The sequence below is a fragment of the Mauremys reevesii genome, linkage group 2 (genome assembly GCF_016161935.1).
Source record: "Mauremys reevesii isolate NIE-2019 linkage group 2, ASM1616193v1, whole genome shotgun sequence".
Lineage (NCBI taxonomy): Eukaryota > Metazoa > Chordata > Testudines > Geoemydidae > Mauremys > Mauremys reevesii.
Window position 1 is genome coordinate 161280205 of NC_052624.1, and position 13098 is coordinate 161293302.

The 13098-nt window shown below is 41.1% G+C and overlaps 1 protein-coding gene across 2 annotated transcripts in view; it reads right to left on the minus strand.

Moving 5' to 3' along the window:
- The window catches only part of KAT6A (lysine acetyltransferase 6A), an 81700-nt gene that overhangs the window by 44124 nt on the left and 24478 nt on the right, over nucleotides 1-13098 (minus strand). For both annotated transcript variants that reach the window (XM_039524300.1, XM_039524301.1), the window contains exon 4: nucleotides 452-560. In XM_039524300.1, coding sequence (XP_039380234.1) covers nucleotides 452-560 — 109 coding nt within the window. The remainder of the gene's footprint in view (nucleotides 1-451; nucleotides 561-13098) is intronic.

A 13098-nucleotide genomic window follows, 5' to 3' on the forward strand; every position in this document is an offset into this window, starting at 1 on the left:
CCTGGAGACAAATTAATCGCTGGATGGGAAGGTGGGGGGAGGCAGTGGGGGCCAGGGGAGATGGGAGTTGAGAGAGGTAGCAGGGGGCTGGAGCCTGAAGCCCCATGTCCAGAGCCTGCCACCGTGCCACCCCAAGGCTGAAGCCCAAAGTCTGAGCCCCAACACCCCTGGGAACACGGGGAACTCATTGGCTGCCTGCTTCTATAGCGTTGTGCCCCAGGTGACTCCAGAGGGGGGCAGGGCCCAATCCCTACTGGTAGCCCCAGCAATCAACAGCAAGGTGGTGCATCCAGGAGCAACAGGGAGGGGAAGGGGGTGCGACTTTGCCCTCCCTTCCTCCCACCCCCATCTCCCCATCACAGCCCAGGAGGTTGTGGTCGCAAGAAAGGCCCCTGGTGGCCGCATTTGAGAGATACAGTTGTTTCCAGGAGCACTACAAGTGGTCACCTACCACTGTTGCCACAATCAGCACACGAGATGAGCTCCTCAGGTTTTTTCTCACGATTCTGTTCTTTTGTACCAAGGCAGAAACTGCAGATTGGGATTGGTTCAGCAACCGGCTGTGAGGGAAAAACAGAGATCAAAGTGCTCAATAACTGATCAATCTATAACCCGTTGAACAAATTTTCAACTAATTATACAACTTACATAGCATGCAGAGGAAAAATTACATAGAATTATATTCAACTTAGTGCTAACCCCATGATACAACATACATTGTATGGATGTGTCTGGGAATTGTAGCTTTAAGAGCAAATTAACATACACATAAAAACCATTAAAAAACTGTATCAAGAGAACACTAAGGTTGCAGGTTAAGCACTCAACCTTAATTTTGGCATGTCCCGAGTTTAATTCTGTACTTTCAGTATGCCCCCCTTTGTACATCTGCATCATGATACAGTTTTTAATTACACAATAACACACTAAGTGCTCCAATATATTATACAATCTTAGATGTTCATCACATCTACTACTGGATGCAACTCTATGTCAGAAAGAGATGCACAGATCTCATTTATATACAAGATGCTTCAATGTGGCTGGACCAATCCAACAGTGGTCTTATTGCAAGCAAAAGACTGATTTTATGTAGCAGTAATACAACCTGGAGGATTCAGTTGCTACGTCACTTCTCTCTACCAGTGCAGACTTCAGTGCACACCACACACCAGACAGAGATGGAGCTGTGTTTTCCACAGTGTCCACAAGATGGAAGCACTCAAGACAAATGTTGTAGAAAATTACTACAGTGTGTATCTTGGGGCTAGATGCTAACTGCAAAGCAGGACCTGGAAAGGAATGACTACTTGGGGAAAAAAACAACAAAAAAAGTATGGATAAGATCAGAAGTTTTAACCTGCACCCTCAGGTTAAGGAGATTTTAAGAATAATCTACTGATAAATCTCCAAGTGCCTATCCCACTGGTTCTGTATCTAATTATATCCCTGGGATGAATTAGCTAAGGGATTCCCTTCCATTTCCAGTTAGAATTCTGGCTAAGAGACCAAACAACACAAGAATAGATGGACACAACACACAGACACTTTCTTCTCTTGTTTGAAGGAAGAAACTAGGCAGGATCTGACATGTTTCTTGTTGGAAGGGAAAACCAGGTAGGATGAGCCAGGTGTAAACATCTCCCTCCACAGTTAGGATGGTGATGTGCATGGATCCCTTGTCTTCATTTAAAATTGGGAGAGGAGAGGATAATACTAGGCACCCACAAACCTTATCTTTTCATTCCTGATTAGGCTTAGGAACCAGACAGTTAGTTGTTCAAGGTTAGTTCTGGGAACTATGTGATCTGCTGGTGCATTGATATTATGTTATGTGAATTGAGATATTTTAGGAAATTGCCTTTACTCTCTTCCTTTTGTATTCTCCTGTCAGGTGTTTTTATCCCACTTCCTCTCCTTAGCTGCAGTGTCCTCTTTCTATGCAGCACTTATTCCTCTAAGTGCAAATTACCTTATTATTAAACAAACATGATCTCTGCCATAACATTACCACCTCTCTCTTACATAGCTATTTTCATCAGAAGATCTCATAGCACTTTACAGAGGAGGCAAAATATCATTATCTGCATTTTACAAATGGGGATACATAGGCACAGAGAGATGAAGTGACTTGCTCAAGGTCACCGAGCAGGCCAGTGGCAGAGCTAGAAACAGACCCCACATCCCTCCAGTCCTAGTCTTGTACTCTATCCTCTGGGCTACTGCAGCTCCTACTCAATAAGAATCCCAACAAGAACAGCTGTCCTCCTCTTTCAAAGCAATGGTACATGCAGTACAATCGTTTTAGGGTTTAAACTCAAACTCAAAACAACCATTACTGACATTTTAAATTCATTATTTATAATCAGTGATAGATTAGATCAATCATTAACATTTTTTTAATCAGAAAATATTTCTCATTCATGAACTTCTTTTAAACCTAGTATGTTAATTTGTTTTGAATTCTACCAGCAACCTGCTCACTAAATAAGACCATCTCACATCCTGGATTTCATTGTGCCCCTTCTCTCATCTCCCCTCCAAAGCGAGATTTTGTTTCAGACTGAAGTCCTATAGTCCATTTGCAAAATGAATCTGAACTATATCAGAATAATCTTTCAGACACAAGTTAGTATATGAAACAATAAATGCTGTTGCTAACAGAAAATTATTTTACATAACTGACCATTAGACAATAAATAATGATATCTTTACGCCAACATCTGAAATTGTATAGATTTCCAATTCAGTCAGAATTAAGGGCTAACATGATGTTAATGTTCCTTTGGTTAAGTTCTATTTGACAGAAGCAATTTAACCAGAAGAGAGCTCTACAATGACATCCAAGTTGTGCTTTTATATTATGCTACCTTGTTTCAAAGGTGGCAAAACACCACCAACTCAGAAAGCAGAATTTAAGCAATTAAGGGTACTTACATATTTGCTTTGAACATAAAAGCTCTGTTCCGTTCTAACAGAATAACTCAATATAAACAATAAACTTAATTGTTTTAAGACTGAATTCTGTGTCAGATCCTAATCTCAGTCACTCACATATCTCAAGGAAAACTTTATAGGCTACTGTTTAGTGAAGCCTCATCATCTTTAAAGGACGGTAGGATGATAAAATTACTCCATACATTCAAATAAGCCTGAAGGATTTCTGATCTACTCTTCAAAGCCACATGAGTGTTCACGTCTCACACTAAGCTGTCATCTGGAAATATGAATTGCTAATGCAAATTACATAGAAAGAAGTCACCACTACATATACAACGTCAAAAGAATGCAGAGCTGTAATTAAACTACTAGCAGCCTGCTCTCCCACTCGTATGTATATGTGCGTCACAGAGGCACCAAAAGACTGCAGGTACATACATCACACCAGTATCCAGCACACACAAGATAAAGAAACAGGAAATCACAACTGGAACACTGTGCACAGTTCTGGTGATTACTGTAAAAATCCATGTACTTCCCCTGACATTCAAGAGTTACATCAGGGATGTATTTGGCTCAGGCTCTAAAGCGGTGATCTAATGGACTAAACACATGGCTGAGAGTTAGAAGACCTGTGTTGTATTCCCATCTTTGCTACCAACCCATCGTATGACCTCAAACAAGTCATTTAACCTGTTGGTATATTAGTTAGCCCATCTGTACAATTGGGATGCCAACACTCACTTTTAGAAAGAACTAAAGATAATAAAGGTAATAATTGGAGATATGCCAATCTCCTAGAACTGGAAGGAACCTTGAAAGGTCATTGAGTCCAGCCCCCTGCCTTCCCTAGCAGGACCAATTTTTGCCCCAGATCCCTAAGTGGCCCCCTCAAGAATTGAACTCACAACCCTGGGTTTAGCAGGCCAATGCTCAAACCACTGAGCTATCCGTCCCCTCTGAGATCTATAAATTTAAAGAACTATACTCACAATATATTGTTAAAGCAATATCCACAAAGTTTCACTAGTAATAATCATCTTATTTTCTCCTCGGTTCTAACTTGTCCTATTTCCATAAATGTACAATGGAATGATTCAATCACTTTGATCAGAGAGATAAATTATATTATACAACTGGAATATTAGCTTTGAATTCGTATGTATATACAATAGTTTGAGATAGGTATTTTTACAAATAATACAGCACCAAGAGTGCTAAGTGATTTATAGACAAAAGAGAGAATTCCAGCCTAAAGAAATGACTCTCTAAAGAGACAACATAGACAAGGGAACAGAAGCAACAAACAGGTGATGGAGCAACACATCATGCCACAGCTATGATATCAGATACACCAGCATGAACCCCTGCATATGTGCAATGCCTCACTCAGGTCAAATCAGGCTTAGCATAAGAACAAAGGTCCAGGTACACAAATCTAATTGCAGAACTGAGATCTATGTTAGTTCACTCTTTCCCATGTACTACAACACTATGCACAGAAGTGGACTAAAAATTTACTGCTATTGCTTCATTGTACTGATGACCGGTTGCAAAACCGCTTCAAATAAAGACCTCTGCTGCTTTCATACACAAAAAACTTCTTAACACTCCTTGTAACCTTGAATCAAATGTTCTGTACTTGATCTCTGCCTCAAACTGCACTTTTTTGCTGCTGAAGGTTTGAGCAATATCCCTTCAAACTTTCACCATGAAAAAAAAAATCCCATTTAAAAAAAAATTCTCATCACACTAAAGATAGGTCTTCAGCCAAACAGCTAAATTTGAAACATGAAACTAAGGAGATAATCCTCAATGAAAACCAGCAATCTGGATTGATTTTGTTTTAATCAAGGTATGGCTATTTGAAAACTACAAACTCAGCCTGTACAGCAGAAAACTACCGTAAACCTACATGTGCACATTTAAACAGATCCACTGCACATGCACAACTAGTTAAGTGCACATATGTTAGTTTCAAGAATTTTCAAGCACCTCTGGTGAAGCTCAAAGAGAATGTAAGCAGTGGTGAGCTGAAGCCGGTTCGCACGAACCGGTTGTTAAATTTAGAAGCCCTTTCAGAACTGGTTGTCCCATGTGGGACACCGGTTCTAAAAGGGCCTCTAAATTTAACAACCGGTAAGTTGAAGTGACAGGAGCGTAGCTAGGAGGGGAGCAGGGGAAGCAGCTGCTCCCCCAGGGCCGCCCAGAGGGTTCAGGGGGCCTGGGGCAAAGCAATTACAGGGGCCCCTTCCATAAAACAAGTTGCAATACTATAGAATACTATATTCTCATGGGGGGCCCCTGCGGGGCCCGGGGCAAATTGCCCCACTTGCTGCCCCCTGGGTGGCCCTGTACTCCCTCTGCTCCCCCCCTAGCTATGCTACCCCACCCCTAGGAGCCACAGGGACCTGCCGGATGCTTTCCGGGAGCCGCCCCAGGTAAGCACCGCTGGGACTCCCCACCTCGCCCCCCGGGAAGGTCCTTCTGGCTCTTAGGGGTGGGGTGGGTGGGCACCCACTACAGTGGCCCATGAGACCCTTCTGCCCGGCCCCTGAGCTCCAGGCCGGGGAGGCTAGTCCCCAGCTGTTCCCCCTCCCCCGCAGCTTCAGCTCACCCCGCTGAAGTTAAATGTAAGTTAAATGCACCTATGATGCAACTCCACTGTAACCCATAATTTCAGTAGCTAGGGCACTCACCTGAGAGGTAGGAAACCCCTGTTCAAATCCCTTCTCCTCATCATGCAGAGGAACTGAATCAGGGTACCCACATCCTGGATGTGTTCCCTAACTACTGGGCTAAAGATTATAGGGAGTCTGCTTTCTCCTTCCCCCTGCCATTTTTTTAATTTAGTTCTCCTTTGTTTTTGGTCAAATTGCCCAAAATTGAAACAAAAAATTTTGAGTTGGGTCACCTTCCTCTGCAGCATGTGGGTATGGGTCACTTGTCAAGATTATCTGGGTGGGTATATCTCACTTAATTTCCCTGCCATTGCAGGGCCTTGAGCACTTTTCATCGTAGTCCCTCCTATTCTCTGCCTGTGGCACATAATAGCTAGACAAGAGGAAGAACAGTCCCCGCCTTTCTCACTTCACCCCATTCTAGAGCCTCCTGGTGGGAGGCTAGTGTACATTACATGTCATTGCTACAATACTTCTCCAAAGGGAACAGCTCCAGGGTCAGTCTCTGCTGCTGCTCAATTTTCTCAAGCTACACAAGTTTTGAAACTGACTTCATTCTTGTCAGTTTCCATACCGGCTACTTAGAAACCTGTAGGTGACAGTGATACTGGCATGATTAGGTCAGTTTACCCTCTACTGCACCTTGGAAACTCAAAAATAGCACAGGCGCTGGGGGCTAGTTTACACTGGCAAGGCTAAAGTGCTACTACAGCAGCGCTTTAATGTGCCTTGTGTGGTCACGGCACAGTGCTGGGAGAGAGCTCTCCCAGAGCTCTAAAAAAAACCCACCTCAATGAGGGGCATGGCTTCCAGCCCTGGGCCACTGTTTACACTGGCACTTTAAAGCACTGCAACTTGCTGCGCTTAGGGGGGTGTTTTTTCACACCTCTAAGCAAGACAGTTGCAGTGCTGTTAATTGCCAGTGTAGACAAGCCCTGAGTAAGTTTGTCTACAGATTTAGGAAGACAGCACTGCACTAGTTTATATTCTGTTTGTATTGGAAAGATTACCTCCACCTCTAGATATGGCTCCCACAACAGCTCATCAATGGTGGTCTTTCATACAGCCAAAGGGCAACATGAAGCACTCAAGCCTAATCTTTGATATGTTGCCTCTAAAGTACCAGACCAATTTCCTTCCATTTTTGTCCTCCCTTCCACCTTGTGATCCTATCTGATGTGGACCCCACAGTGAAGGATCAACCCATGCCAGCAGGAATGGCAGAGGGAAACTGATGAGAATCATCAGTTTTATAGGGTTGCTGCTAGCAACACTGGGGAAATGCTATGTGTAACAGCAGCACACAACCTCCTGTAGGTTTCTCCTGCTTGCTTTAAGTTATTTTCAGTTCTAAAACACTGTTTAATCATGGTATCTGGTCTCTTTTTTCCCCCCTATATGTCTTGTTTGTATATGGGTTGCTCACCAACAGAAGCATAGCTCTCCTACCAGTTCTCTTCAACAGGCTCCTGTTAGAAGGACCAGATTCTGCAGAGCAAGTGAGCCTGCTCTTCCACTGGAAAAAAACTGAACTAAAGAGACATCTTGCAATTTGCTCTTAACATGGTAAGATAGGCTCAGAGCTGGATATGCAGCCCATCTAGATCACAAAAGATCAGTGTGATACATTCAGTTGATTGTATTGATTAGTATGCAGTGTTGTAGCTGTGTTGGTCCCAGGAAATGAGAGAGAAAAGGTAGGTTAGGTAATATTGTTTATTGGTCCAATAAAAGATATCACCAGACCCACCTTTCATTGTATCGGTTAGTGAGCATGCTGCATGAGCTTTAACGTTTGGGAGACCTTTAAGACCAGCCTCTGGTATGATATGTCACAACAGTAAGAGACTAGATACTGTGGTGAAAAGTCCTTTAGGAAAGCTCTCAGGTAGACAATACATTCTGGAGGTGACAGAAGCTTATCATGATGGCTACCACCTCATTTAACTAAGGCTACATCTACGCTTTAAATGCTACAGTGGCACAGCTGCAGCTGCTCGGCTGTAGCACTTCAGTGTAGACACTCACTACAGCAATGGGAGTGGCTGTCCTATCACTGTAGTTGATCCACTCCCTAAGAGATGGTAACTAGGTCCATGGAAGAATTCTTCTATTGACCTAGCACCGTCTACAGCCGGGGTTAGGTCAGTGTAGCTTCTTCACTCAGGGGTGTGGATTTATCACATCCCTGAGAGACACAGCTATGTAAGTTTTCAGTGTAGACCATCCCTAAGAAGTTCTCAATTTTGAGGGTGAGGGGAGCATTTTTGGCTGCCACTCTCAGGGATTCAAGGAGTGAAGATTATGCAAGAAAAATCATCTTTGAATTGAATACCTGAAGTATGATGACCCTATCTACTAAATTAGTAATAAACAAACTTGACCCTGGAGTCCAATCTTGTTTATGTATCGGGTAGAGGGGAGGCAGACAGATTTCATTTAGCAGTGCAAAGACAGAAGGACAAAAAACTTTGTGGGCCAGGAATCGCATGATTCTAAACTACATGGAAAAGGAGCTCGTGGCAATTGCAATGAGTTTCACACTCTTAATATGTAGATATCTCCCAAACACAAGAATACTATTTCACTCTCTGATGAAGATAACAGATTCTGAACGCACTCGTGGATCATGTAAGTTCTGCTACAAGCAAGTTTAATAGTCACTGGAGAATAAATGCCAATTTGCTAGAAACAATGACTCTTTCTGGCAGGAAAAGCTTGTAGCAAGGGAATCTTCAGCTTTCCATTCTTTCTAAAGCAATCAGCTCTAACTAAAATAACAAGGGGGAGTTGAATGTACGTTTGTGAAATAGCCTAGATCACTGGTGTCAAACACCAACCCCACAGGCCAGATCCAACCTTTAATTTTAAAATTAAAAAATCATTTTAATACCAAATTTATTTAAAAAATAATAAGGTATATTTCTAGCTTTTCTTGTTGCAGTTTGAACCTTCCAAAAATGAATGTGACCAATGTAAAACCAACACAGAGTTGTCCTCCAAAGCCCACAGAAAATCTGAAAAGAGAGCTGAAAGGTATGAACTTTTATTGTCTTGTTGTTTCTCTCTATTTCCTTCTCTGTTTATTTCATTAACCTTTATTTTATCTTATATTCAAATTCTCTGGCAGAAGGGACTATCTTGGTGTTAAGCGTTTGTGGGGACCTGAGCTGGCACCCTGGATACTACTGTCATACAAATAATAAAATAATAAGCATTAATAAATGAACTTCCTCCATTCATCTCAAGAGGGTGTTAAATCTTAAGGTTAATGATGACACTTAAAAAGCCAGACTTTCCAATAATTTAGGTGTGCATTTAAGCACCTAATTTACACTGTTACCACAGCTGTGCCCCTAAAATAAGTAACTGCAAATCCCAGTAAAAAGTGTCTTAAAGATTTTTTGCATCATCTTCCCACTAAGTAATACACAATGCAACAGTAATTTACCTAAAAGTTTAGTTATCACATAAGGGCCATATTGTAATGCAAAGTGGAAAATCCACCACAGGCCAAGGGTGGTATATATGCTTTATATTTGTAGCCCACAGAAAATAATTTAAAATGTAATTTGATGTATCTGAAGAACAAGTTTGACACCACTGGTCTAGGCTGAACTGTCATCTCTCTTAAATGTGTGATATTGCATAATGGAGCCCACCGTTCTGCAGATGTCATGACAGTGGCATTCTCTTAGAGGAACTTAAATGGCAGAGCTCACAACACTGTACATGTAGGGAGCCCAGACAGCCTGAGCTAAGGACAGAGGAACTGCTATGTGGAAAGGTATGTAACCTAAATATGCCCCCCTCTGCTAGCAGTAGCAGATGTAGCCGAAGGTCCTCTACATACATGCTATCTCTGAGTCATCTGGAGGCTAAATAGTTTTCTTTTAAAAAAGAAAAATTCCTTTGTTAAAATAAAAATCTCTATAGAAGCCATCAGTAGATATCTGGAATTGGGATTTCCCAAACTGTATTCTGTATTCTAAGTGAAAATTTAGTATGGTGGAACATTGAAAAGCGTCCTCTTAATTCAGCCATGTGAATCGAATCACACCAAACCCACAGGAACAAGGATGTTAAAAGAACATTAACATACTCTGCAAATAGATTAACTGAAAATGACAGTCCCCTGCATAGGATAAGGCATTTTTTTATTTAAGTCCAAACACATATATGTAATCATTTGGCAAAAAATGGAGTTAGTCTGCAAGAGTAAAGCTAAACAGAAAGGAGTTCAATTAGGAACACAAGGAATTAAGTTAGTGAATCAGACCCATAACCCATTTAGTCCAAAATCTTGTCACTGACAGCAGCCAGTACCAGTTACTACAGAGGAAGGTGCAGGAGCTCTGAAGTGGGGTAGTTATGGGACAATCTGACACCAGGAGTTTCCTTCTAATCCACAACAGCTAGAGGTTGGTGCATGCCCTGAAACAGGAGGGTTTATAACCCTTTTAAACAGTTCCCTGCTCCCCTCCCCCCAATAACTTTAAGGGTGTGTGTGTGTGTGTATACGTACATACGTACGTACGTACACTCCTTTTTTTAATTCTGCTAAGATCTTGGTCTCAGTGATATTTTAATGGCCAGGAATTCCACAGGCTAATAGAGTGTTGTGTGAAGAAGAGTTTCCCTTTATCAGTCTTGGATTTGTAACCTTACAATTTCATTGAATGTCTCTTTGTTTTTGTATTATGGGATTTGGTGAAGAGAAGATCCCAACTGGCATTCTCTATACCATTCATTATTTTGTATATTTTTATCATGTCCCCTCTTATTTGTCTCCTCTCCAAGGTAAACAGTTCCAACCTTTTCAATCTCCCTTAATATAAGAGTATTCCCATGATCCTAACCATTCTTGTTGTCAGACTCTGAACCCTCTCTAATTCTGTTATCTCCTTTTTTGAGATGCGATGACCGGAATAGGGATGTAAATATCGTTTTAAAAGTTAACAGTTTAAACAATTAAAATTATATAGTTTAAATGGTTAACTGATTAAAAGGAGAGGGACTGGGGCCACTCCCACTGGCCGGGCTGGGGTTGGCCAGCGCAGGGCCACTGGAGTTGGCCAGCTGGCCTCAGGGTTAACTGGTTAGACTAATGCTTATCGGCTAACATTTTACATCCCTAGACCAGAACTGAACAATTAATTTAGAACCCAGTAGGGTGTATGAGAAGTTCAAATAATTCCCTCCAATATGTATGATTTTGCATTTATCCATACTGACTTTCGTATGTCATTGTGCAACCATTTTACTTAGCTTAGTTAGATCTTTTTTGAAGTTCTTCAGTCTTCTCCGGTCTTAATTAACCTCAATAACTTGTGTCACCTGCACATTTTGCCACCTGACAGCTCATCTCCCTTTTCATATCATCAATAAATATATTTAACATCACGCCACTATTAACTTTCTGTCCTGGTGAAAACTAAACATTTAGTCCTAATTTTTGTTTTTTGTCTCAGTCAAGTTTCTGATCCATACAGTACTTTGCCTCTTACCTGACCGCTTAGTTTCTTTAGGAATCCCTTGTAAAAGGCTTTTTCCGTGGTCATTTCAGAATCTAAATAAATGTCAACTAGTTCCCATCTATCCACCAATATCTTGACACATTCAAAGAATTCTAGTAGATTAGTGAGGCATGATTTTACACTGCAGAATCTGTGCTGGTTAGACCCTATCATATCATGATTTAAGTACTTTATAATTCTATTTTTAATTGTAAATTCAACTGGTTTATCAGGTACAGCAGTAAGATTTACTTGTATAATCCCTGGGTCACCCCTACTGCCTTTTTTAAATATAGATACAACAGCTGCTACTCTTCAATCCTTCAGTATTGTAGCTGATTTTAATGAGATTGGCTATTTTAGCTGGCAGCTTTACCACTTCATACCAAAGGGATGTGTGTATTTCCTGCTCCTTTATTTCTCTGTCCTCTCACCTCCCACAAAAACATGCTGACACCCAGGAAGAGAGCCAAAGCATAAAGAAAATGCAAAAAGCACACACTATTTTTTTAAGTTGAGATTAAAGCCTTGTTTTAAATAAAAATCCCTCACATACTTTAATACAAGAAGTCAGCAGCAGTGCATTCTAAAACACATCCCTGCAAGAGGTCTGCCAGAACCCAAAACAGGTAAGCAAAACAACAGAATAAAGAGTGATTCTCTTTAACGGTAAGTGCTTGAATCCCTAGAGTACACTCCCAGAAGGCATGCACCGTTTTTCTGGAACAGAAAGTGAATTCCCTCCTACTTACTAATAGGAAAGACGGCAAGTAATTTCACTAGTCTCTGGTTCAGTTTATTAATACATAAAATGGGGATAACACTTACCTGCCCCATAAAAATTTGCAGCATTCTTCAGCAATGGTCCAGACTCACAGTGTTACGACATTTTAGATTAGAGTAGTGTGTAAGCTCGAAAGCTTGTCTCTCTCACCAACAGAAGTTGAGCCATAAAAGATATTACCCACCTTGTGTGTCTATCTTTTTGATTGCTAAATATGACACTTTTATGATATAAAGAATACAAGGTCCAGATTTTTAGAAAAGCTGAGCATCTAGTACTCCAACTAAAGGCAACATGAGCTACAGGCACTGAAAATCAAACACCTCTGAAAACCAAGCCCACAGTTACTAGGATGATGGATGCCTCAGACATGCATGTAATTCAGTGCGGGTAATTCACAAAACTAGGTGACTCTGACAAAACTGGGTGACAAGGCAACAAAATGACAGCTCAAATTCAATGCTGATAAATGCAAAGTAATGCATATTGGGAAACAATCCCAATTACATGTACAAGATGATGGGGTCTAAATTAGCTGTTACCACTTGAAGATGTTGGTGTCATTGTGAAGAGGTGTCTGCAAAAATCTGCTCAATGTGCAGTGGCAGTCAAAAAAGCTAACACAGTGTTAGGAACTATTAGGAAAGGGGTAGATAATAAGACAGTAAATATCATAATGCCATTATATAAATCCATGGTAGGCCCACAGTTTGAATACTTTGTCAGGTTTCAGAGTAGCAGCCGTGTTAGTCTGTATCCGCAAAAAGAACAGGAGTACTTGTGGCACCTTAGAGACTAACAAATTTATTTCAGCATGAGCTTTCGTGAGCTACAGCTCACTTCTTCGGATGCATGTGAGCTGTAGCTCACGAAAGCTCATGCCGAAATAAATTTGTTAGTCTCTAAGGTGCCACAAGTACTCCTAGCTTGAATACTGTGCGCAGTTCTGGTCACCCCATCTCAAAAAACATACATTAGAAATGGAAAAGGTACAGAGAAGGGCAACAAAAATTATTAAGGATATGGAACAGCTTCCGTGTAAGGAGAGATTAAAAAGACAGACTGTTCAACTTGGAAAACAAACAACTAAGGTGAGATATGATAGAGGTCTATAAAATCATGAATAGTGTGAAGAAACTGAAAAAGGAAGTGTTATTTACTCCTTCACATAGCACAA